We start from the raw sequence: 27,003 nt of genomic DNA on the forward strand, positions 1-27,003 counted from the left end.
CCCAACAACACTTAGCCAGCTGAGAAGTATGCTCAGAAGTCACAGATGGATCCAAATAAGGGCTTTCCTACTGGTAGCACAAAATCAAAGAATGCAGGAGTTCCCGTGGTGGCTCAGTGGGTTACACACCCAACTAGTATCCATAAGGATGCAGGTTCGATCCCTGGCCTTGCTCAGTGGGTTAAGAATCCGGCGTTGCCATGAGCTGTGGAATAGGTCGCAGCTGCAGCTTGGATCGTGCATTGTTGTGGCTGTGGTGTAGGCTGGCAGCTGCAGCTATGATTTGACCCCTAGCCTGGGAACTTCCATATGCCACAGGTGTGGCCCTAAAAAGCAAAAAAAAAAGTAACTCAGATATGAGGCTGAAACCAACTTCCCAATGGCTGCCTGTAGGTCCAGACCTTAGAGAACATTTGCCCTGCAAATCAGAACCTTCTCTGTGTTCATAAGGGACCAAGGTCTGCCTCACCCCAAGTCAAGTGCATAGAACTCCAGATTGTCCATACCTGCAAGTGGCCCTTTACACACAGTCCACTCCCAAGAGCGACACAAAGGCCAGTGGCTTCTAGACACCCGTCAACTCACCAGACAGAGAAGTTACTCCTCCTCCCTCCCCCCACTGGAAAGAGTCATTGGAAGATAGAGATCAGCCGTTTCAAGTCAATAAGAGAGTCCAAGTTCTTATTTTTCAAGGTGACAGGAACGTGGGGAGTAGAGGAAAGGATGGCTTCTCCATGTCACATCTACTCGAGAAGAGTTGATCTGATTTCCCCTTTAATTCTCAATGAAAGGATGGGAACAAACCCACCTTTGATAACACAGAGGGAGCTGCTCTACCAAAGAGTCCTTTTCAGTTTCTTTTCCGTCCTGTTATACGTCAGTGCATTTAGGTCCATACAGAAGCCATGAATGCCTCAATAATCAGGGCTGTTAGCTGCTGCTCACTCCATCTCTCACACCAGCATTGTTAGTAAACTCAGCCGTCGGTGTTTAACACCGGAGTTTAAGGGTGTCAAGACATAAGCTTTATTAAGTCAAGTGTAAAACTGTTTCTTTGGGAATGTTGCTTCCTTCCCAAAACAAGGCAAGAAAACAATAATTTTGCTTTTGCTTCAAGGCTGACTTTGATGGCCCGGGAATGGAATGTGGCCCGCTTACTTTTAAGGGACTGACCTCTAGCGGCCAGTAATGGTAACTCCTCGTCTAGAGAACGAATCTGACAAAATCCAAGGAGGAGCCTGGAGAGGCTTTCGAGATCATCTTTCTCTGCCCACTTCATGCTACAGGAAATAGAGATCCGCAAAAGATGAGGAACTTGTCAGTGTGGGACTGGAACCAGGTCTTCTGTCTTTCATTGAGTTCATCTCCTCCCATTGCCCAGCACACATTTAAAAACTACCCTTCCGTATTTACTGCAATTAATCAACAACTAGAATTTCTTAAAATACTAAAAATAGAATAACCATATGACCCAGCAATCCCACTTCTGGGCATATCTCCAGAAAAGATGAAAACTTTAATTCAAAAAGGTACATGAACCCCTATGTTCATAGCAGCACTATTTACAACAGCCAAGACGTGGAAACAACCTAACTGTCCATCGACAGAGGAGTGGATAAAGAAGATGTGGTATAGGAGTTCCCATCGTGGCTCAGTGGTAACAAACCAGACTAGTATCCATGAGTAAGCGGGTTTAGTCCCTGGCCCTGTTCAGTGGGGGTAAGTATCCAGCATTGCCATGAGCTGTGGTTTAGGTCACAGACATGGCTTGGATCCAGCGTTGCTATGGCTGTGGTGTAGGCTGGCAGCTATAACTCCAATTCAGCCCCTAGCCTGGGAAATTCCATGTGCCTCAGGTGCAGCCCTTAAAAAAAAGAGAGAGAGAGAGAGATTGAAAAAAGAAAAAAAAAATGTGGTACATATATGCAATGGAATATTACTCAGCCATAAAAAAGAATGAAATAATGCCATTTGCAGCAACATGGATGGACCTAGAGATTTCATACTAAGTGAAGTAAGATCAGAAAAAGTCATATGATATCACTTATATGTGGAATTTTTTAAATGATTAAAAGGAATTTGTTTATGAAACATAAATAGATTCACAGATTTAGAAAACAATCTTATAGTTACCGAGGGGGAAACTGGGGTGGGGGGTGGATAAATTAGGAGTTTGGAATTAGCAGATACAAACAACTATATATAAAATAGATAAACAATAAGGTCCTACTGTATAACACAGGTAACTGTATTCAATATCTTATAATAATCTGTAGTGAAAAGAATATGAGTGACAGGGTCACTTTGCTGTGCAGTGGAAAATTGACAAAAGCACTGTAAACAACTATAATGGAAAAAGTAAAAATCAATTAAAAAAGGAAATAATATGAAAAAAATATATATATATGCATGTGCGTAAAACCGAATCCCTTTGCTATAAACCAGAAATGTTGCAAGTCAACTATACTTCAATAAAAAATAAAATAAACAGGAGTTCCCATGGTGGAGTACCAGTAATGAACCTGACTAGTATCCATGAGGATGCAAGTTTGATCCCTGGCCTCACGCAGTGAGTTAAGGACTCGGCACTGCTGTGAGCTGCAGTGTAGGTCACAGATGCATCTCAGAACTTGTGTTGCTGTAGCTTAGAATTCACTTAGCTTTTGAGGATGCAGCCATCACCATGGGTCCCATCATACTGGCTCCTGAAATTATTCTTCTTTTCCTTACTTTCCCATCCCAAGCATGGGTATAAAGCCTTTCTGTAATTCCCATAGCACAGATGAGACTATGTTGGAACACTTACTGAAGTCTCGGAGAAGAGAGAGAGGAATTATAGCAGTTATTAATAGATGGCAGCTAGACATGATAGCATTTGAGACACACAGGCCACCCGCATGAGGTTGGCCAGGCTCCTATAAGATTGCCTGCCTGTCCAGCCCTGGTTAGACAGCACATGGCAGTGTCCTGTTTTCCCTACTACCCCAGGAAACCCCCCGAGTGTGTCAAAGCCCGTCTGAGTCAAGCCCGAGAGAGCAGAGAGGTGCATGGTGACAAGGGTCCCTTGTCCCTCTGCTCCAAATTCCATCTCTCACGCAGTGAGAACACAGACAACTACCAGTTTACAGATGGATGGCTTTTACTCCAGAAATCTATCTGCTAGACAGTTCTTGGGAATCTGCCCTGCCTTTCCAAAAACATCAACAGTGATTTAACTCAGAGGCAAGTCCAAGAAGTTCTATTTATACCCTTGTCCATCTAAGGATATTAGAAATACAGTTTCCCAATTTGTCAGAAATCAAGAGGCAAATATAAAGGCTCCTGGGCTCTATCTATGCCCATATATCTTCTCTGCCAATATCAGGACCCCAATGCCCTACCAGGTCCCTAAGAATTCTGCTGCAGGAGACCAAGCATAGTTGTCTCTTTAGGAGCTGTGGCTGCTGAGACAAGAAAATTCTTGACCTGGAATCAGTAAATAGGTAATTCCTCAACTGAGTCTAGCAAACTACGTATGTATCCCAAGTATCTTTAATGTTTGGTGCATTTGAAGGAAATGTACCATTTGTGACATCACAGGACATGAGAAAATAATAGATGGATCGAGTTCAGAAGGAAGCAGAATGTAGTATTTTTTACCAAGAAATATTGTCAGCTGTTCCTCTACCTAGTGAGCCTAGCCAGTGTCCTTGGATAGGATCTCTTTTCTTTGAAGGGACACTTGAGCACCTCTTTTTTTTTTTTTTGTCTGTTGTCTTTTTAGGGCTGCACCTATAGCATATGAAGTTTCCCAGGGTAGGGGTCAAATTGGAGCTGTAGCCACTGACCTCCACCACAGCCACAGCAACGTGGGATCCAAGCTGCATCTGCAACCTACACCACAGCTCACAGCAACGCTGGCTTCTTAACTCACTGAGCGAGGCCAGGGATCAAACCTGCATCCTCATGGATGCTAGTCAGATTCGTTTCCACTGAACCACATGGGAACTCCCTTGAGCACCTCTTCTTGATGATGCAAACGTAAGACAGGGGAAAGGGGGGATGCCATAGGATTTTCTGTGACATGGCTAATGTTCTCCTTTCCACATGTTCCTTGCTGTCTTTGACATCTGCGAATACATCTGCAAAATGTCCTGGGGACAAAGAGATTGAAACACGGACCGCTTTCCTGCTGAATTCAGATAACCTGAGCCGATTAGACAGAAGGGATGCTTAGCACCACAGGAAGGACTGGCACAGGAGGGGGGTGAGGGTGTGGACTGGCATCAGGGTTCCAGTCAGAACTCAGACGGGGGGAGAGGAGGAAAGAGAGTAGTTGCTGCTTTAGGCAGAGCTGTGACTGAGGTCCAAAGCCTCTCCAGAGGCGGGATCATGCAGGTATAAACCATGTTGGAGAAACCCCCGTGTCCTTCAGCCTCAGCGCTGTTAACCTTTTGAGCCGTATCCTTTTTCCCCTGGGGTGGTGGGGGAGGGGTGGTAATGGGGTGTTCAGCTGCATCCCTAGCTTCTACCCACTAAATGCCAGTAGCACCTTCCCCCAAGTTGTGACAGCCAAAAGTGTCCCCAGACTTGGCCAGATGTCCCCTGGCAAAATCAACAGGGTTGAGAAGCACTGTCATGAACAGAAGAGGGTAACGCCGGAAACTCCTGTGGAAGGCATCTGGTTAGGAGGTTTGGATCATCAGATGCGTCAACACCCCCCAGGGCACCCAATGCTCAGAATTCCTGGGACCCATTTTCCATGATGACAGGCTAGATGCCTCTGTTCTCTCTCCACTGGCATCTGGACACAAAACTACCCTTTGAATGGAGTAAGCCCCTCAAGACCTACAAAACCATAAGTGAAAATGAGTCTTCTGGACTTCTTGTGGTGCAGGAGTTTATGGATCTGGAGTTGTCACTGCAGCATCTGGGGTCACTACTGTGGCCCCAGTTTCCATCCCTTGCCCCAGGAACTTCCACAAGCATCAGGCACAACCAAAAAAAAAAAAAAAAAAAAAAAAAAAGGAAATGAGGCTTCAAGGAGACACTGGATGCCCTACTAATAAAGGCAAGCCCATTTTCAAGCAACTAATTAGAAAATTGTCATGATGGTATTTGTACGCTAAGCTTGTTGTGCAGGTCATACCAGCGAGATGCACTGAAAGAAAGTAGCTGGAGAAAAGAGAATGTGAAAATTGCAGGAAAATAACCTTCTCAGTGAGAAAAATGTGAGAATGCACTGCTCATACTAGAGCAGCCATTTCCTCTATGTAAGAGCGCCTCCTGTTATTTCAGATCAAGACATGAGTCTCTAAACACGATGAATCTTCCAACTGTGTTCTCAGTAGTTCAGACAGCTCTCTTAGGGAGTGAGAAGCTTGGAAAATGACGCAAACGAGAAGAGAGTGCAGCAATTCAAAACAGGTTGAAAACCATAGCCCTGGAGGTAGAAAATTAAATGTTTTAATATCTATAAAATAAAAACGGGCTACACAACCAATATGTCTGTGTCACTAAGTATGTCTCTCTATTTCCCCCAGAAACAAGAGGTTCAGCTTTACTGGAGTTGGAGTTATAGTTCAGGGGGAGATGTATATAATTCAGCAAATTGGAAAATATAAATCACATGTTGAAGAACGTGGCTTTACAAAATTTATGATTCAAAGGTAGATTCTTCAGCTTCCAAGTTGAGTCTTATTCTAGTGATGAGTTTTCCCTTAGGAAACATTTTTCTTTCGTGGAGAATATTTCAGTTACCATCAAAAATATTGTAAAATTCCAATGTAAGACTGATACATTCATCTAAAGCTGAGGTGGTATTCCCACATGTCCAGGTATGAAAAACAAATTTGAGCCATTTATTGACTTAAATAATTCATCATTGCAGCTTTTCTCTATATGCTCTCCTATACAGCATAATAGGTTAATCGTAAGTGCTATAATTTTTCCCTGTTTATTGTAGGGTTCTAATTTCCCAGAGAGGCTTCATGCTTTAGTGGCATTACTCTTGAAGGCATTGAATGCACTTGTCTCATTTGTTTTGTTTTGTTTGTTTTTTTAGGTATACATGTAAAAATTAGGTGCCCTGGAGTCCCATATAAAAAAAGAATGACTGTATTTCATTCATCAGCTTATTTATTCATTAATTTAAAGATGTGACCACTACAGTTATTACCACTGCATAACAAATGACCCCAAAAATGCAGTGGCTTAAAAGAATCATTTTATGGTGCACATGGATTCTGTGAGTCGGGAATTTGAACAGAGGAGAGCTGGTCAACGGTCCTCAAGGTTTGGGGCCTCAACTGAGAGACCTGGGAGATGACTCAATGTTTACAGGCTGGAATCACCCAAAGGCTAGTTCAGGTGCACATCTGGAGCCTTGGCTAGGGTGACTCAAAGACTAAGACTGCCAAACAGAGTATGTACATATGACCTTTCCCGTTGACCTGGCTCCCTTACAGCATGGTGGCCTCAGAGCAGTCAAACTTCTTCAAGACACTCAGCACAAAAGTTCCAGCAAACAACTTAGAAACCACATCATCATTGATGACCCAGCTTCAGAAATCAGCCAGCAAGCTTGCATCGCTTCCACCGTATTCTATTGGTCTGTGCATTTGTAAGATCACTCAGACACAAGGGGAGAGAAAAAAGACCCCACTTCTCAGTGGAAGGAATAGGAGTTCCCATCTCAGCACAGTGGAAACAAATCTAACTAGTATCCATGAAGACGAAGGTTCAATCCCTGGCCTCACTCAGTGGGTCCGAGATCTGGCGTTGCCGTGAGCTATGGTGTAGGTCGCAGATGTGGCTTGGATCCCACGTTGCTGGGGCTGTGGCATAGGCTGGCAGCTGCAGCTCTGATTCAACCCCTACCTAGCCTGGGAACCTCCATATGTTGTAGGTTCGGCCTTAAAAAAGAAAAAAAATAAAATGGAAGGAATAACTATGAAATTGGAGGTTTTGTTTGAAAACCACCACAGGGGCATATCAAGATAGGTCACAGGGTGTTTATTATTAGGAATAACAAAGGGAAAGAACTACCTGTATGTTAAAGTTTTGAGACAATAAGAAATATTTTGAACAACCTTAGGCCAATCAACTTTAAAACAAAGAACGAGGACAATTTCCTAAAAATATATAATATACTAAAACAAAAAGAAATGTAGAACTTGAACCGGCTTTTAAGTACTAAAGAAATTAAACCCATGGTCAAAAATCTAACCACAGCCCACCCCTTCCCCCCAACACACACACCCCCTTCTTCAAAGAAGATGTGCAAATGGCCTGTAAAGGCCTGAATGACAGAGCTCTGCATCACTGCTCCCTGGGAAACGCCCTGTAAAACCACGAGGAGACAGCGCTTGACGCCTCTGAGGATGGCTACCGTCAAAAAAGGGACAATAGCAAGTGTGGATGAGGATATCTGGGACCTGTTCTTTATGACTGTTCTGTTCCTCCAGAAAACCATGCCCCGCCTTTTCCAAGTTGGTGCTGGTGGAGCTGGGACTGGGGAGCTGGGGTGTGTGTGTGATTGTCTCAGCTCGCGAGAAGGGTTTGGGGGGTGTCCTGTCCCCCGCTGCCTTTCAGATCCAAGTTTCAGCCCCGAGACAGCCCCCTGCGGCTGTACCTGAACTTGGCTCAGCTTCCCTGGAGAAGAGATGCCCAGTTTGCTCTGCAGGGAGAAGAGGAGGGGCCGGGAAGGGAAGCTGTGCATTGCTGCTCAGGCTGCCCTGGGTCAGGGAGGGTCCGAGGACCCAGCCCCCTCCACACAGACACCGTCTTGCCTTCCCGACCCCACGGCCTCCCCACTTTCCCTGGTATCTGACTGTACTCGTTTGGGGGCTGAGGCAATGACTATCCAAACAATAGAATGGATAGTCTGGCCATGCTGGAGACGGAATGAGAAATCAAGGTTTGGGAGGACCGGTCTCCTGAGCATCTGTTCCAGGGCTTACTGGCAGCTCCTGGGGCCTCGGGCATCCTTGGCTGGCAGTGAAGTGATTGTCTCAGCTCGCGAGACAATCCCCTGTGCCTTCACGTCCTCTCTCCTCTGTGTGCGGCTGGCTGTGCTCAACAGCCCCGCTTTTATAAGGACAGGGATTAGAGCCCACCCTAACGACCTCATCTTAGGGTGACCACCTCTGTAAAGACCTTACCTCCAAACAAGGTCGCCTTCTAAGGTCCTGGGGGTTAGGAGGTGAACATATCTTTCTGGGGAACACAATTCAGCCCCTCACACACACTGCTGAGCCAAATCCTAGCTCTCTTCTGAGGTTCTGCAGAGCGAATCAGCCCATTTCCTCGTTCTCATGCCAACCGGTCCCCCCCCCCATGCCCGCACACAGAAATACACTTGCCCTGAGATGCACAGACACATACAGAGACACACACACACATACAGAGATGCACATACACATACAGAGACACACATACACATACAGAGATGCGCACACACATACAGAGACACACATACACATACAGAGATGCGCACACACATACAGAGACACACATACACATACAGAGATGCGCACACACACACACATGCATATATGCAGAGATGCACAGACACACATACAGAGAGACACAGAGACACATACATGCACAGAGGCCTCCGTATGTTTGCATATACAGACCCTGTCCTGTACACTGTATTTCATGGCAGCGGGGACTGTGATTTCAGAGCCATTCTTTCACAATATTCTAGCGATGTGATGATGAAATGGGACTCACGTGCTGTCTGTACCTAGGTCCTCTATTCCCCATCTTTAAAGTTCCCATGCTGCCTTGCAATGTTTAGAAGAACAAATACATTAAAAGATCAACAGCTGAATACACACAGAGAGAGACATACACACAGAGGTGGGTGGCTTTGAACCAGACACACCCACAGAGACACACACACAAAGGCACATACACAGATACACACAGAGCCACAGAGACACATACACACATACACATACTGACACAGATGCATACACACACAGAGATACACAGAGACGCACAAACACAGAGACACATAGATACACACACCACACACACACGGATGCACATACACATATAAGAACACATAGACACTGGGAAGTTCCCGTTGTGGCATAGCAGGAATGAATCTGACAAGCATCCATGAGGACACAGGTTTGATCCCTGGCCTCACTCAATGGGTTAAGGATCCAGCGTTGCTGTGAGCTATGGTGTAGGTTGAAGATGTGGCTCGGATCTGACATTGCTGTGGCTGTGGTGTAGGTCGGCAGCTGTAGCTCGGATTTGACCCCTAGCCTGGGAACCTCCATATGCCGCAGATGAAACCCTAAAAAGACAAAAAAAAAAAAAAAAAACACATAAACACGTAAACAGATATATACACACGTACAAAGACACAGATATATGTGGACACACACAGACACAGATACACAGAGATGCATACACATACACACACCATCTCTCTGAAATGGCTTTCTTTGGTCTGTTCATTTCATTACTCTGCCATCTGCTTTGCCACTTTGCCCATTTCCTTTGCCTTTGGAGCCATAACAGTGCTCTCCTCTTTCAGGAAATACAGCAGGATTCAGAAGACAAGCAGGGTTAATCTTGTACGTTCAGTCTCCCACGTTTCACCAGGGAACCCTCCACAGTGACCTCCAGGGAGCCTGGTTGACGTCCTCACCCAGTTACGAGGACCTTTTCTGGTGCTCAGCCACCCACCTCCGAGCACTGCCTGTCCTTCAGCAGAAATGCCCTGAGGGAGGGGCAGCTCTGAAACTGACCTAATTCCTGCCTGGGCACCGCTCCCCCCACCCCCGCCCCAGGCTGACTTCTCTCATGCTTCTCCCCTAAGGGGCACACCTCTGCTCAAAGTGCGTGCTGTGTTCCTCTGCCAGCAGTGACCTGTCACTTTAAAAGAAAAAAACGCCGCTGAGTGACCTTCCTTAGAAACGGGTTGCTAAGCGGGTGTTTTTGCAGAGTCGTGGCAGCAGCTTCCCAGGGAGCAGCCCAGGGGCCGCCCCAACATTCAGCCTTTCCCGCTGGATTTTTTGTAGAAGATTCAACCGTGAGGCCATCTCTCGCCACTTCCCCTCCATCCCAGGAAGCGGAATCTGCAAAGTGCCTTGATAAAGTTCCTTAAGGTAAATCAGTTCTTCCCAGAGCCGGGCTGCAGCAGCGGAGTCCTGCTTTCAGCTCCCGGGGGTGTGGAGTTCAGCCTCCCCCCTCTGGATCCCTGGAGCCCATTTAATGAATTGTAAACCTAGAGTTCCTTTTCATTATTATTTACGTTTTACTTTCTGAAATCGAAACAGAGAGCACGACTCCGGCTGCTTTGATTGGAGCCCCTGCCTGGTGTCTGGTTTGCAGGAAATGTGAGTCCGGCTCAGGACAGCCCCTGGTAGAAGGCTTCCAGAAGCTCTCTGCTTCCTTCCTGGGATGTCCACGCCATCCTGTTGCATTCTGGTCCTCCGGAAGCATTGGCTGCAGTTTGCATTTCTGGGCCCTTTAGTTCAAATTGGTTCAAGGGGCCGAGCACCTGTTATTGCAAGCTTCACTTTCCTTGGTGTTAGAAGAAGGTCCGTTACAGACAAAGGATGGCTGCTCTGGCCAAAAGGCCAGAAAGAAATCCACGGGCTGTGACTTAAACTGATACTTTCCTGTCACTGCCAAGAGGTGCTCTGAAAGTCTAATAAGTCTGGGAAATACATGTATGTTATTGGATTTTCAGGTAACTTTTTCTGCGGGTACATTCCACACCAGAATGATATCTCCCTCAAATGGAGGTCCTAGAGCTCGTTTAAGGCATCACTCATTCATTCAAACATTTATTGAGCAACAGCAGTGCACCAGGCTTCATCAGGGTGCTAAAGTTGAGCGTATGCAGAAATGAACTAGACCAGGTCAGAAGTTCAGCGTTTCCTGGGAAGACAGGTCTATAAACAGATAATAACCGTTCACTGAGCTAAGTGCCATAAGAGACTTAGAGAAGGATTTGTGTGCTTCAAACCCAGCAGAACAACAAACAGGGACGGCCTGGGAGCACTTAGTTCATCATGTAAATGCACTGGCCGTATGTCCCAACACACAGCTCAAAGGGGGTATTTATATACGCTCTTTGAAGATGATAAATATTATATTGAGCCGATGAAATGATTCTAGAAAGCGGTGTGTCACTAACCTTTTCCTACGGGAAGCTGTGGCTGGAATAACTTGGAGGCTTAGGTAATGAAATCAGAAAGGGTGTGCGTGTGGCCCCCGCCCCAGGCTCTAACGGGATAGGCCAGAAAAAGCCCAGCACTGTGCACAGGGAGAAAATGCTCCCAACCCATGAAGGCAGGGAAATTTTCGGAAGCACCATAAATGGAAACAAAAGGAAAACTTCCCTGGGTCCAGCTGGGGGAAAGGAGAGAGGGGATTCTGTTATTGCAGCCAGAGATCCAAAGTCAAGAACCAGAGAGGGTGGTAGGGAATTTGACATCACTTATGGTTTTTCTTATGTCTCCTGTTCCTGTCACCTAAGTGCTTTTTCACCCCCCATTCTTTTATTCTATTCTCCCCCTCTACCATCCCCTCTTATTTAAAAAAAAAAAAGTTTTTTGGAGTTCCCTTCGTGGTGCAGTGTAAATGAATCCAACTAGGAACCATGAGGTTGCGGGTTCAATCCCTAGCCTCGCTCAGTGGGTTAAGGATCCGGCATTGCCGTGAGCTGTGATGTAGGTCGCAGAGGCAGCTCGGATCTGGCATTGCTGTGACTGTGGCACAGGCTGGCAGCAACAGCTCCGATTCGACCCCTAGCCTGGGAACCTGCATATGCCGTGGGCGTGGCCATCAAAAGACAAAAGACAAAAAAAAAATTATTATAGTTGATTTACAGTGTCATGCCAATTTCTGCTATACGGTTAAATGACCCAGATATATAGATAAATACATAGATACAGAGATAAAGAGATAGATAAACACACTCTTTTTCTCATATTATGTTCCATCATGTTCTATCCCAAGTGATTGGACATAGTTCCCTGTGCTGTACAACAGGACCTCACTGCTTATCCATTCTAAACAATAGTTTGCATCCACTAACCCCAAACTGTCAGTCCGTCCCACTTCTTCCCACTCCCCGTTGGCAACCACACGCCTGTGAGTTGCCCTGTACCATCCCTTTTTCTTAATAACACTTACTTACGAGTATTGAGAGCCTGGTCCATGCTAGTGTTTGACTGCACACATCCTATCACTTAACCCTGATAAAATAATCGCTCATCGAGGCAGGGATTATGATCCCAAGTTTACAGACACAGAAATGGATCTCAGAGGTGGAGTAAAGGCATTGTTCCAAGACCACCCAGCTGATAATCAGAGCTGGAATTTGAACCCAGGTCCATATAATTTTTTCCAAAGGCCTCGGTCTTTCTATAAACCCCCACCTTCCCTGGACCAGAGCAGGATGCATACACCTTATTAACTTGATGCAGCCAAGGTTGAAATACATTACATTTAATGCTTCCCTTTTCACACACCTTCATTCCTTTTTCCCTCCATCCTGTAGAATTTGCCACAGGGGCCTCTGGATATGACTCTGATCCTCTGATGACCTTTGGAAATAGTCTGTCCATTTGCTTGAATGGAGGTGTCAATACTGTCTTGAAAAATATCTCTGCTTTTCTGCAACTAAATAAATCATTGACCTAAAGTCTCCAAAGCCCATTCTCATCAGCGCAAGTGTCTGTGGTTTTGGTGGGGGGTGTTTTTTTTGGTTTTTTGCTTTGTTTTGTTTTTCTTTTTTTGTCTTTTTGTCTTTTTGGGGCCGCCCTCGAGGCGTATGGAAGTTCCCGGGCTAGGGGTCCAATCGGAGCTACAGCTGCTGGCCTACGCTACAGCCACAGCCACAGCAATGCAGGATCGAGTCAATTCTGCGACCTACACCACAGCTCACAGCAACGCTGGATCCTTAACCCACTGAAAGAGGCCAGGGATGGAACCTGTGTCGTCATGGATACTAGTCGGGTCCGTTAACCCCTGAGCCATGACGGGAACTCTTGGCTCTGCAGTTTTTAATTGTAAATATTTCCAGAATAGTGGACTCCCCTAGAAGGGTTACTGATATTGCAAAACAAGAATAGATGCTGAGACAGAGCAACATGGAGGAGCATGTAAGACTCTGGGACCACAGGATCCCCAGGTCAAATTCAGAAAGTGACATTTAATAACCATAATGGCAGAGTTCCCTGGTGGTTCAGCAGGTGAAGGATCCCATGTTGCCACTGTAGTGGCTAGGGCCTTGCTGTGGTGACGGTTCCACCCTTAACCTAGGAACTTCCACATACGATGGACATGGACCAAAAAAAAAAAAAAAAAAAAAAACCATAATGGCAAATTACATAATCTGTCAGAGGTTAACCTCAGAGGAAACCCCAGCTTCCTCATAGGCAAATTGGGGCATGTACTGCTAAGCCTGACGTGTTATTGGGAGACCCAGGGGCAACACATATCTAGAGAGAGCATCACATTAGTCTGTAGTAAATCAAGGCTCTTATTTTGAGGTTGCCAATAGGAATATATTAAAAGACGCTTGATGCACGTGATGATGACAAGCTGCCTATTAAAGTTGGGTGGTATTGATTTGTTTTCTTAGCAACAGTGTTCATAAAAAAAAAATAAATTTTGGTGTCATTTGATTTCCTTAGAAACTCATTCAAAGGTAATGATCGGGAAAGAATGAGGTGGAAAAAAAAAATCAACCCCCATCATATTTTTCATTTTCCACTTCCGTTTCTTTCATATGTAACACGTTTTTTTAACCTATGGAGAATCTGTTTTTAATTACTAAAATATTTCACAATTCTTCTTTTCCACTTCATAAGCATCAGAGTCATGCTGCAGAGAGCTTCCGTGTCCTGCAGCATTTTATTTTTATCATTCATCCCCTGGTTCTCTCTAGATTACTTCTTCGCTCTTTTATTTTCTTAGCGGCTTTAGGCCTTTTCCTTCCTTCAGTTTTTGGTAACCCAAGAGGAGATCTGAAAGGGAGACAAGCGAGTTTCAGATGCTGGGGTTCCTGACCTGGCTGGGTGGAAAAGAAATCAATTAGTATCCGCAAGGACATGGGTTCAGTCCCTGGCCTTGCTCAGTGGGTTAAGGATACAATGTTGCCGTGAGCTGTAGTGTAGGGTGCAGAGGCACCTGGGATTCTGAGTTGCTGTGGCTGTGGTGTAGACTGGCAGATGTAGGTCTGATGCAACCGCTAGCTTGGGAAATTCCTTATGCCTGGGAGCAGCCCTAAAAAGACCCCCCCAAAAAAAAAATTCCATTTCCCTTTCAAATGCTAATTCCCCACTAAGGTCAATGAAATCTTGAAGTCTTCAGGTGAGAGGATTACATGACCAAGTCCTAGTTAAGATTCAGATTCCACAGCTTTTAGGAAGGGCTTGTGGTCTGTCAGGCCCGCTATTCCTCCTATGCTTTTCATCTAATCTGCACAGAAGCCCAAGGAGGGCAATGAAGCTTTGAGGGCTCCAGAACACGGCCAAGGAAGACAAAGCCACTAAGAGTGATTTAGTCATTCATTGGACAAATATTCCCATGTCTATGGGTTCCATAGTCCTAGGCTCTGGGGCTGAACAATAGCAAATATCCCTGCCCTCTCGTAACGTATGTTCTCGGGAGAATGGGCAGATAATACCATATATGTATCTCCGAAGCTCTCTGGCTTCATCCCTTTGCCCTTGAACTGAGAACCAAGGCCAAGGGTAGAGAGTGAGGAGGGACCTGAAGGTGGAGGGTTGAGGGAAAAAGTGGCTGTGAAATAATCCTTCAAGAGCTGGCTTCCCACTGGACTTCTTCTTCTTCGTTTTTTTTTTTTTTTTTTTTTTTGTCTTTTCTAGGGCCGCACCCGAGGCACATGGAGGTTCCTAGGTTAGGGGTCTAATCAGAGCTGTAGCCACCAGCCTGCGCCACAGCCACAGCAACACGGGATCCAAGCCACGTCTGTGACCTATACCACGACTCACAGCAACACCAGATCCTTAACCCACTGAGCGAGGCCAGGGATTGAACCTGCAACCTCATGGTTGCTAGTCAGATTCATTAACCACTGAGCCACGATGGGAACTCCCCACTGGACTTCTGATCCCAAGGGCAGAGCCCTTTCCTGGCTCCTACCTACGGCACAGGAAGCCAAACTCACTGCCAGGCTCATAGAAACAGAGCATCCAGCCTCCTGCCATTCTCCTCTGGGGCTACAAGAATTCCTGTGGAGTTCCTGCTGCTGTGCAGCAGGTTAAGGATCTGGTGTTGTCTCTGCAGTAGCACAGGATTGAACGCCGACTAAAAGGATCCAGAGTTGCCACAGTTGTGTAGGTTGCAGTTGCGGCTGGGATTCAATCCCTGGCCCAGAAATCTCCATACGCTGTGGGGTGTAGCCATTTAAAAAAAAAAAAAAATGCAATGCAATCCTGTGAATGGAGCATCACCAGAGCTCTAACAAGTCTCGAGCGGTCAAGGTCAGCTTCAGATTTAACAGTAGTAAAAAGAAAGCTGTTTTACTGACTTTTCCTTTGTTCTTTGCCTGTCAGGGAGGAGCCACAGTAGCACAAATGGGTCCCAAGGAAGAAAAAGTGAAAATCATCACAGAGGTAAGTGGTGGCTTCGATGGCTCTGAGGGGTGTGTCTGTGTGCACGCTCATGTCACACGTGTTGGTGAATGAGGAAGTCAGGCCCACAACCCGCATTTATTGCACGCCTGCTGCACGCCAGAGGTGCTGCCTCGGACACAGGGAGGAGAAGCGGGGGGCGGTGAAGGAAAAATGCAGCCCCACAGCTGCTGCAGGGTTGAAGGCTCCGAACTACTTCGTCACCATTTGTGACATTCCAACAAAAACACAGCGGTTCTGAGCTACCACCTACTCAGGGTCAGGTTCCGCTGCCGAAGCACCCCGATTCCCAAGGAACTTCAACATGAGGAGAACACTCATGGATTACACCTGCTGCTAAAAATCCTCATGGAGTCCTGCAGGTTCTAACTCATTTTGTGCAAAACATCATTATACACCATCTGGACAGAGAAGGGGGACCATCTCCAGTATGGAGACTGAAGACTCCAAGCAGAGGAAAAATGTTCCCCTCAATCCTGGTTTCTGTCTTGGCTCCACGGCTCAGCAACTTAAGAGCCCGGAGGCAGAAATGGAGACAACGTGCTGTTTTCTGTAGGTACTTGAGAAAGCCTGAAGGAACCCAGATAAAACCATGCAGATAAACTCTTTTTGGGGGGTTTTTTGTTATGTTTTGTTTTTATGACCACACCTGCAACATATAGAAGTTCCCTGGCTAGGGTTCACATTGGAGCGGCAGCTGCATCCTAGGCCACAGCCACAGCAACTCGGGATCCAAGCTACATCTGCAAAATCTACACTGCAGCCTGTGACAACACCAGATCCTTAACCCACTGATCGAGGCCAGAGATAGAACCCCTCTCCTCGCAGAGGCAACATGGGGTCCTTAACCCACTGAGCTACAATGGGAACTCTTGTGCGGATAAACTTTAAACAAGGTAACAAGTATAGATAAATGGCCAAATCTACACGGGTTCATTCATGAAATGAAATGAAAATGTAGTATGTGTCTGGTCTCTGGGGACACTGCTGTGAAGAAAACCCTGAAACCTCCTGGAGTTTGTATTCTGTCTAATTTGAAGTCCTGCTGGATAATTTTCCATTGACCGAGCATCAAAATTTTATTGTAAATCGGGAGTTCCCATTATGGTGCAGCAGAAACAAATCCGACTAGGAATCATGAGGTTGCAGGTTTGATCTCTGGCCTAGTTCAGTGGGTTAAGGATCCGGAGTTGCAGTGAGCTGTGGTGTAAGTCGCAGACACCACTCAGATCTCACGTTGCTCTAGCTGTGGCATAGGCTGGCAGCTGTAGCTCTGATTTGACCCCTAGCCTGGGAACCTCCGTATGCCACAGGAGCGGCCCTAAAAAGCAAAAACAAAACAAAAACAAAAACAAAAAACAAAAAAACAAACAAAAAAAACTTTATTATAAAGCAAAAAAAATGATGTAAACTTCTCATAACTCTATTTGTCTATCTTAAGCCCACAAAATTTAGACTTGAATTAAGAACCACAATTGCAGAGTTCCCATGGTGGCTCAACAGGTTAAGAACCCGACTAGTAGACATGAGGACTTGGGTTCAATCCCTGGCCTCACTCAGTGGGTTAAGGATCCCCTGTTGCTATGGCTGTGGTGTAGGCCAGCATCTGCGGCTTGGATTTGACCCCTAACCTGGGAACTTCCATACACCCTAAATAGAAAAAAAAAAGAAAGAAAAAGAACCACGATTGCATATCTCAATGTTATCATCTTATAATCTAAGTTGGTGGATTCCTGATAGGCCCTAAAGAGGGAGGCCTGAGTGAGGGTGCCCTCAGTCGTCGGCAGCTGAAGTTCAAGTCTTCCCCCATAGCCAAGGGCACGCAACCAGCATGCTGTTTCTTCAAAATCTGATGTGATTAAAACCCGTGCTTTGTGTTCCAAGTTAGTTTCAGTATAAAAACAAAAGTGTCCAAATGTTAGGAGGAGAAATGCTAATAAATTCGGTACACTTACAACTTCTGGGTTTATCTTACAACTTCTTTTACATCCAGAGGTGCTTGGGCCCTGGTTTGGAAAACCCTAGGACTAGAACACTTCAAAGATTGGAATTTGAGAGGCTTTGGCTCTCACATTGCATAACTAAAAGTTAAAAAGCCTAATTATGGAAAAAGAAGTATGCACGGTGAAAGGATAGCTCCCTTTGCAAAAAGACCTGCACCTCTTTCCATTAAATCGCAACTTCCATGGCGATTTAACATGTATCCTCATGATTCTCTATCTGATAGTGAAGCTGGGAAGCTGAGAAGCCCAACTCTGGAAAAAAAACCCGCAGTATGATTCTGATGTCATCCTGCGCTAGGGTCCTGTCCTGCCTCCAGGTCAGCACGTCTGTCCTGGCTTTCATTCGTCCGTGACCTTCATTAGATTATGACTTTGAGGGAAGTCACCGGGAGTATCTCTGTGCCCCCAAGGCCTGGAACACAGTAGGCACTCAATAAATGCCCTGTGCAGTGAATGAGCACCTGGGGCAAGGGAAGCTCCAACACCATTTCATTGACAAGCTTTCCATTTGGAGTCAACCTTTCAAGAACACGTCTATTTGGAGAGACGATGATGGCTGCTGAGATGGGTCAACTGCCCTTCACTCACTTAACTTTAGTGGGTGGAGGCTCTGGAGACAGGCAGTCATTTTAACACCTAAAAACCACACCCCTCGTCCCCTCCTCCCATCTTTTCTCAACACACACACACACACACACACACACACACCCAAGTGACAACTTATCTATTTGCATTTTAACAAGGAGTTTATTGAAGACGGTGAGGATGCAGGTGCAGGAAGACAGAAGAAGACCCCAAAGGTGCCAAGACAAAAAAGAAAGAAACAGGTAAGGAAATGTCAGAAGCACACGTCTGTCTGTCCGGCTGTTGATGAACCACCCACTGTACCCGGAGGGATCACATCCTCCTGTGGGTACCACCACTTGGCCCTTCTCTGGGAGAGGCAGGGATAGGAGTAGAGGGTCCAGGCGAAGGATCAGGTGTGGGGCCTTAGGGAAAACCCTCCCCAGGAAGCCAAGCGAGGTACCTGGAGCATTTTCCCTCTAAGGTGTTTCCCATCCCCTGAAAGAGAAATTTGGAAATGACAGAAAGAGCCCTTTTAAGTGCCATCATCAAAGGCCATACACTAAGACCGACGGTAGATGGCACTGCAGGGTTACAAATCTTGGGGAACTCCCACTTTCTCCCACTCCAAGCTCAAATTCCACCTCAGTTTAAAACCAAAGGCCAACTCCCGTCTCCCTCCCGGGCCTGCTGGCAGTCCCTCCCCCGGCTCTGCTCTCCGCAGAAGTTGCCCTCCTTGGCTGTGAGCATCCCAGGGCAAGGTCCACCTTCTCCAGGTAAATAGATTCCCTCGGAAAGAAGTCCATCCTCTGAAGAGGGAGGCAGGGAGGGGTGATGTGCTGGGAAGAACCCCGATGCCAGCAGGGGAGGGAAGGAGGGAAGGAAAGCGCCATTTTGAGCCGGTAGCCACGTGATGGGGCTGCGGGGAGAGGGGAGACCCGGAAGGTGGGGAGGGCACGGGTGAGCCGTAGTCAGGGAGGAACCCCCTTTTCAGCTCACCCTTTCCCCATCTCCCAGGACACGGCCCTGGGGACCGGCTGGGGCCATGAGCCGCCTTTTCAGCAGTTGGGATGGAGCTACCCGGGGGAGAGCCCAGCAGGGGCGGGAGGTGGTACCCAGCCACGTGGCTGGCCCCTTTGGCCACTCAGGGAGCTTTAACCCTGTCCCACAGCAGTCAGTCAGAGCCAGGGGGTCCTTCGAGGCAGCAGAGAAGCTGATGCAGGTGGAAAGAGCTCCAAGCCCACAGGCACAGGCCAGCAGCGATGACCAAAGGCTAGGGGTGTGGAGCTCGGACTGAACAGGAGAAGGAGGCAGAGAAAGAGGCAGAGACGGGGAGAAGGTAACCCCAGGTGTGGCACTTTCCAGAGACTTCATGTCATTCACTGAACTGCACCAGAGCCCTGATCACAGACGAAGTGCAGTCTTTGGGGTGTGGCAAGAAATCTGGAGTGGTGTTTCTTAACCCAGCGGCACTTCAGAATCACTGGAGGACTTTTTTTTTTTCCTTCAATTAGATGCCTCGAATCCACTCCGGGTCATTTATTTAAGTCAAAATGTCTGTGCTTTGCAAAATGCCTGATATAGAGCAGCAGCATCTCAGTGAATAGGCTATTTTTATTTCCCTTCTTTTCTGGATGAGCAAGAAAGTTAGCAAGTTCAATAACTTGCCCCGAAGTCCCATAGTAAATCTGAGTGTGGAGCTGAGCCTCCGTCTGACCCAAAGGCCATCACTCACCTGGGGTCCTCTCTGCACCTTCAGCTCACCCGCCTGCTTGCCTCCTTTGGGGAAAGAGCCAGGCAGGGCCTGTTCTTTGCCCTGCATTAACCAGGGACCCTTTGACAGCTGTCTGCAAATGAGGTAGCTCTGGGATCAAACGGTTTGGTTGTGATTTTCCTGCTTCCCTTTTTCCGCACATTTCTACAGAGCTCTACACGTTATCCCTAGAAAAAGTGAAGATATTCATTTTATTTGGGGCGCCTCAGTCTTTCCCCCCACCCCAAGAAACCTTTTAGAGAAACCCAGGGTCCTCCCTACCCCCGGAGGATGGGGGTGACGGCTAATATTGGCTATCTAGATCTGAGTCGTATGAAGGCCTGTCCCCTTGCTAAGTGACCCACCTCATCCTGAGATAGGATCGGAGTCCTGATGAAGCCCTGGGAGTCACAGCCTCTGACCATTTGCCCACAGCTGCCAGCGGCTGGCCCCGAGGAAATGGTGTCTGAAACACCCCGTCTGGACGAGGAACAGGAGCCGGGGCAGGAAGGTTCTGATGCGCGCCTCCTGGGCTCGAAGACCCGACGAGGCCAACGGAGTAAGTGTCTCTGGTTCTGTTCAACCAGTATTTGCTAATCACCTCCTGTGATCAGCACGGAGCAATGTGGCGATTTTTCACGGGTGTTATTTTTGTGCATGTCTGCCGCCCCTCCAGCCTCAAGTCTGTGTGTAACTTCTAGGTTGGCATCGGTCTGGGAGACAGGACGCAAGCCCAGGACATGCTGATGTAAACACGGAAGTTTGGCAGCATTTGCTGAAACAGAAATGGTGCAGATAATCAAACGGGCAGAAATTCAAAGGCAGGTGAAATAGGAAGGCAGATTTGTCAATGACATGGGACTGGAATCAGATATTGGAAGACCTGAGGATGTTTCAGAGGCTCTCAGAGACCTTGCCCCTTCTCCTCTTCTTCCTCCCTCACCCCATCCCCCAACACACACACACACACACACACACACACACACACACACACACACACACTCACTCACTCCCTGCCCCCTCCAGGGGCCATGGCCTGGATTTTGCAGCGTTTACGCTCCCTCCCTCGCTACTGTGAACATCATTCACGATCTGCCCATTTAGGAAAATTATTACCCCTCTCTTGCTTTTCATGAAAAGTGGATTGGACCACAGGAGAAGCTGTGTTACACTTCTTAATGGTTACATAATTATTACACAGTCGTTACCTTATTTCCCTGTAGCTGAGCTGGGGAATAAAGTAACTATGAGAAATGAGAGGGATTTGGAAGCAAGGGATGGGAAGTCCAAGCCTAAGAAAAATGGGGTTCCCACCCAAGAGCCGTGACACAGTAGAACTGTTACAAGTTTGTAAAGCAGAACCAAGCTTATTCCATAGGGTTGTGTCCTTTTCTAAATGGGCAATATTATTCATTATTGGAGATGACACTATGTCTTCGTGGGCTCAGGCAGTCCTAACAAAGGATACCATAGGCTGAGTGCCTCTCACAACAGACAGTTGTTTTCTCACAATTCTGGAGGCTGGAAGTCTAAGATCACAGTGCCCGTGTGGTCAGTTTCCAGTGAAACCTCTTCCTGACTTGCAGGTAGCTGCCATCTCCCTGTGGGCTCACTTCCTAAAGGGACACTAATCCTAAAAAGACACTAATCCTATCATATCAGGGCCCCACCCTACGACCTCACTTAACCTTCATCACCTCCTTATAGGCTCTGCTCCAAAAATAGTCACATGGAGGCTTAGGGCTTCAATATATGAATTTGGTGGGGACTCATTTCAGCCTATAGCACCACGATGGAAAATTTAGGTAGTTACTTTAAAAGCAAGGGGGGAAAAATGTCAAAAGATTGTGTCAGGTTCTGTGGCATAATGAAAAGTGAGTTCTTTCCTTCTTCCCCGAATGAGGGAAGTACTCTTCACTGTCATGGGGGCAATGGTGGAGATCAAATCCAAAAAGGATGGGGCAGTCCCCCCTGTGGCACAACAGGATCACCCCCACAATTTATTTTCCAGTTAGAGGATGAGAGGGGACAAGAGAAGACAAATGAAAAAATAAAATGATAAGTACACAGTATGGCCAGTGGTGAGAAGTGCTACAGAGAAAGATAAAGAATTCTCTAGACATCTGGGAGTTCCTATGGCGGCTCAGTGGTAACAAAGCCGACTAGTATCCCCAGGGATGGGGGTTCGATTCCTGGCCTTGCTCAGTGGGTTAAGGATCTGGCGTTGCCGTGAGCTGTGGTGTAGGTCACAGCCCTTGGATCCTGCATTCCTCTGGCTGTGGCATAGGCTGGCAATTCAACCCCTAGCCTAGGAACCTCCATGTGCCACAGGTACAGCCCTAGAAAGACCAAAAAAAAAAAAAAACATTGTCTGGGAAGGACCACGGTGGAGGTGAGAGGAGGGGTTGCTAGCTTTGAAAGATCATCAGGGGAAGGTCATCTTTCCAGTAAGATGATGTTTGCATAGAGGCCTGAAGGACAGGAGAGACCCTCGGGCAAGGTGGCTTTCAAGCAAGGGGGTGCTTGGTCTGTTGAAGGAACAGCAAGGAGGCCAGAGTGGCTGACAGAGTGAGCAAGAGGAAGAAGAAGAAAATAAGGCCAGAAGGGAGGGAGGCAATTGTACCAAACGCACGGATCCTTTGGCTTTCAATCCGAGTGAGATGAGAGCCAGGGCAGGGCTGAGCAGACAAGGAGCTGGTCGGTCTTAAGACTGAAGGCTGCTGTGCTCAGAGTCAATGCTGGAAAGAACAGGGACAGAAGCCCCCAGACCAGGTAGAGGGCAACAGCCGAAGTCCAGGTGGAGGTGGTGGGGACCCGGCCAGGGTGGGGGTGGAAGGGATGAAAAGAAGGGCTGGGCTCTGGGAATCCGGAAGGTAGAACCGACAGGGTTTCCTGCTGGGCCAAGCAGGGGCTGTGGATGTTGGAAGGATGACTCCAGGCTCTCTGACTTGAGCAACTGGGGGAGTGGAGTCACTGTGGAGCAAGGGGAAAGGCAGCAGAAGGAAGAGATTGGGGAGCAAAATCAGGAAAGGTCACGCAAGGTTTGAGATGCCAACTTGATAGAGAGATCCCAGGGAGATGGAGGCTGCAGAGGTCTCTGCTGACCTTCTAGCTGAAATAGCTCCTCCCCCCATCACCTCCCTTGTCATCTCCCTTCCCTGGTTCTGTTTTCCTTTAGAACAGCGCCCACCTCCTGGCTTCCTGCAGGGGACTGCTCCTCTAGGACAGAAGCTCCCTGAGGACAGGGCTCTGACTTCTCCATTCCCTCTCAAACCCTAACCCCAGTGCCTAGAGCAATACTCGGTCTACATTCGAACGAGCCTGACCGGCCATAACAGCCAAGGCTTCAGACAAAGCCCAGCCTTCTCAGGTTCCATGGCCTTGTGGGAGAATCAGTTGATTGAAGAGGTGATGCTGGACCGGCCAAGGGACGAGAGAGTATTTCCCCCACACCCGTGCCCTGGGCAGTAAGAACACAGATAGGTGCGCATGGTTCTATGGTAAGTTCAAACAGGCTGGCTGCTCTTTAGCAAAAGGACTTTTCATCACCCAAACACATTTTCTCCTCCACCCCCCTTTATTATTTTTTTCTCCAGTGAAACTGGAGACATAATCTTATTTCCTCTACCAAAAACTCTTTAGCCCATCTATTAAGGCTTTATGTGTACAGTTATGAAAATAGCTTTTAATATTCTCAACATAAATCAGATGTCACCAAGGCAACTGCCAAGTCATTAAAATCCTAATACCCTTTGGGGGCCGCTCTTTTTCATTATGAAAATGCAAGCATACACAGAAATAGAGAAAATCTAGTGAAGCTTATCCTATCCAAGGATTAACATGATTTGGCCACTTTTTTCTTGGTCTTTGCCAGAATACTGGGGGGGGGGGGGGGGACACCTGTGGCATGTGGAAGTTCCCAAGCCAGGGGTCAAACCCACCCCACAGCAGCCAATGTAGTGACAAAGCCATTTTCTTAACCTGCTGCACCAAAAGAGAACTCCATTTACCAGAATATTTTTAAATGTTAAAAGAAAAAAAAAAAAAATTTTCCCACCATAACCATTTTTAAGTGTACAGTTCAGTAGAGCTAACTATAGTCACATCCTTGGCCATAGATCTCCAGAACTGCTACATCTTGTAATATTGAAACATTATCCCTATTAAATAATAACTCTCCCTTCCCTCCCCCCAACCCCTGGTAACCATCATTCTGCTTTCTGTTTCGATGAATTGACTGCTTTAGATGCCTCATCTAAGTAGAATCTTAGAGTATTTGTGTTTGTGACTGTATGATTTCACTTAGTATGATGTCTTCGAGGTGCAGCTATGTGTAGCATGTGACAGGAGCCTTCCTTTTCAAGGCTGAATAATATTCCATGTATATACGGCATTGCTTATCCATCTGCTCTTTGTGAACATCCGGGTTACTTCTACCTCTTGGCAATTGCTAATAATGCTGCTTTCAATTTAAACTTAAAAAATACCTCTGCAAGATCCTGCTTTTAATTCTTTTGGAAATATACCAAGAAGTGAGATGGCTGGTTCCTGCGGTATTTCTATTTTTAATTGTTTGAGGAATCATCATACTGTTTTCCATAGTGGGTGCACCAAAATTTTACACTCCCACCAGCAAAGCACAAAGGTTCCAGTGTCTTCCACATCCTCACCAACATACTGGTTATTTTCTATTTGTTTGTTTTTTTTTAACTAGTAGCCACCCTAATGGATGTGAGATGATGTCTCCTTGTGGTTTTGCTTTGCGTTTCTCTAATGAGTAGTGATGTTGAGCATCTTTTCATATCTTTGTTGACCATTTGTGTAGCATACTTGGAGCAATGCCTATCCTTTGCCCATTTTCTAATGAAAGTATTTGTTGTTGTTGTTGAGTTGTAGGAGTTCTTTATCTATTCTAGGTAATAATATATAAATGAATATATTATTTGCTTATTAGTTTCAATAGTTTCTATGTGCGTGTGTGTGTGTGTACTCTTGAGGATTTTCTCTGTATAAAACCATGTAATCTGCAAACAGAGAGTATTTTACTTCTTCCTTTCCAATACAGATGCCTTTTCTAACTTTTTCTTCCTGCCTTAGTCTGTTTGCCCTGTTAATATAAAACACTTTAGACCGATTAGCTTATAAACAGCAGAAATGCATTTCTCACAGTTCTAGAGCCTGAAAAGTCCAAGATAAAGGTACCAGCACATCTGGTGTCTGGTAAGAAGGGCCTGCCTTTCCCCCCCCCCCCCCAAAAGGCCATCTTCTTGCTGTATTCTTGCATAACTGAAGAGGCAGGGGAGCTCTCTGGGGCCTTTTTCATAAGGACATTAACCCCATTCCTGAAAGTTCCACCTACATGACCTAATGACCTCCCAAAGGCCCCGTCTCCAAATCACATCGGAGCTTAAGCTTCAGCATTAGAATTTGGGCAGGGCAGGAGCATTCAGTCTGTAACCCTGGCCTAATTGCTCTTAGAGTGCAGTCTCTGTTAGTAGAAGCAGGGGAGGCATCCTTGCTTTGTTCCTGATCTTAGAGGAAATGCTTTCAGTTTTTCACCACCGAGTCTATTGCTGGTTGTGGGCTTTTCATGAACGGCCTTTACCATGTTGAAGCAATTTCTTTCTGTTCCTAGTTTGTTGAATGTTTTTATCATACAAAGATGTCGAATGTCATCAAATATTTTTTCATCCGTTGAGATGATCATGTGGCTTTTGTCCTTCGTTCTGTAAATGAGGTGTGTTACCTTGATTGATCTTCATATGTGGAACCATCCTGGCACCCCTGCCCAACTTGGGCCAGGACTAATACTTTGTGTAAATGGTTCAAGAGGCTGTCACTCCTGTCCCATTTATAAACACTCTTTACCCACATTTTTCTGGGTAAAAGCTCAGATTTGGTGTTTTCCCTAGCCCAAAGAAGAAAGTTTATGCTAATGTCAACTTAAAAAAAAAAAAATGCATGACCTGAAAGTTGAGAATTAAGTGCTATCTGGGGCAAAATGAGGACTTAAGCCTGGGGACAGCATGTCAGGTAGCTGTGAGACACCACTCGGAGGAGGTGAGGAGGCAAGAGGGGAGGCAGGATATATAGGAGCTTTTGCAACAAAGAGCAGGCAGCAGGAACAAAAGAGGACCGGGCTCACTGAAACCATTCCTGTGATAGGCATTTCAGCTATTGGAGCCAGCATCCTGAGTGTCACAGCCCTTGAGGCTCACCCTTGGAAGTGACTGCCTTTGCAGATGACCAGGACATCCTTTGTTTTGTCCACGTAACTACAGCCCAGGCTGCAGCAGCTCAGCTCGCTCGGAAGCACCGCCCCAGAGAGGAAAGGGGGATGTCGGGATAGACGCGATACAGGTGAAAAGTGCAGCCAGGCACGCGTGTCACAGACGGTCGCTGCTGGTCTCCTGAAGGTGCCTGCTCGTCACAGCCATCGGTCATCTTTGCAGGATTTTAGTGTTTTCCTAGATCTGAGGAGACACAAGAATTGGGCTCATAAAATCTTCTCCTGAAAATATCTGACTCTCTGAAGACCTGTTCTGCCCATTTTCCCACCGCACAAAGCGCCTCTCTCCTGAGCTCCACGCAGGGGATGCTGCGGGTCGGCAGCTGCCTCGGCTCATGATTCCATCCGTGTAGAGGCGGATGGCAGGTACCAGACTCCAGGTCACACTAGGAAAGCTGCGGAGATTTTTCAGCTCGTATGATTTCACTGTATTTTTCTTCCCTAAGCATGTATAGGTTTACCTAAGTTATCCTCCTGTCCCCCAGAAAGAGAGAGGGGTGGGGAAAAGAGGGATGGAAAGCAGAAAGGAGTGAAAGAAGGGAGGAAGAAAGAAAGGAAGAAAGAAAGGGGAGGAAGGAAAGAAAATAGACAAACAGATGCTCAATCTGACAACCTTGAACTCTGAGAGCTTAATACCATGTTCTGAACCAGGCAGCAAGCTTTCTGATAAGACGAACGTCAAGATTCCCCATTCTTGGAGCTCTCGTCATGGCGCAGTGGTAATGAACCCGACTAGGGTTCAATCCCTGGCCTCTCTCAGTGGGTTAAGGATCCTGT

General features: G+C 46.7%; 1 protein-coding gene across 22 annotated transcripts in view; it reads left to right on the forward strand.

Annotated features, from left to right (window-relative positions):
* The first annotated feature begins 9,943 nt into the window (after positions 1-9,943).
* CC2D2A (coiled-coil and C2 domain containing 2A) overlaps positions 9,944-27,003 on the forward strand; it is a 116,376-nt gene continuing 99,316 nt past the window's right edge. For 9 of the 22 annotated variants that reach the window (XR_014812160.1, XR_014812159.1, XR_014812154.1 and 6 more), the window contains exons 1-4: positions 9,944-10,109; positions 15,540-15,599; positions 18,364-18,447; positions 20,373-20,496. Coding sequence is in view for 9 of the 22 variants with exons in the window: in XM_084971552.1 (XP_084827678.1) it covers positions 15,561-15,599; positions 18,364-18,447; positions 20,373-20,496 (247 nt within the window). In the remaining 13 variants the exon portion in view is untranslated. Of the gene's footprint in view, positions 10,110-15,539; positions 15,600-18,363; positions 18,448-18,831; positions 18,961-19,105; positions 19,534-20,372; positions 20,497-27,003 lie in introns of those variants that run through there. The other 13 variants (XR_014812162.1, XR_014812161.1, XR_014812157.1 and 10 more) reach the window with 2 other exon arrangements.

Source organism: Sus scrofa, chromosome 8, assembly GCF_054392235.1.
Source record: "Sus scrofa isolate SSC_HxYL_T2T_F1_AM1 chromosome 8, Sscrofa_HxYL_maternal_Yorkshire_Landrace_v2.0, whole genome shotgun sequence".
In the NCBI taxonomy this organism is placed as follows: domain Eukaryota; kingdom Metazoa; phylum Chordata; class Mammalia; order Artiodactyla; family Suidae; genus Sus; species Sus scrofa.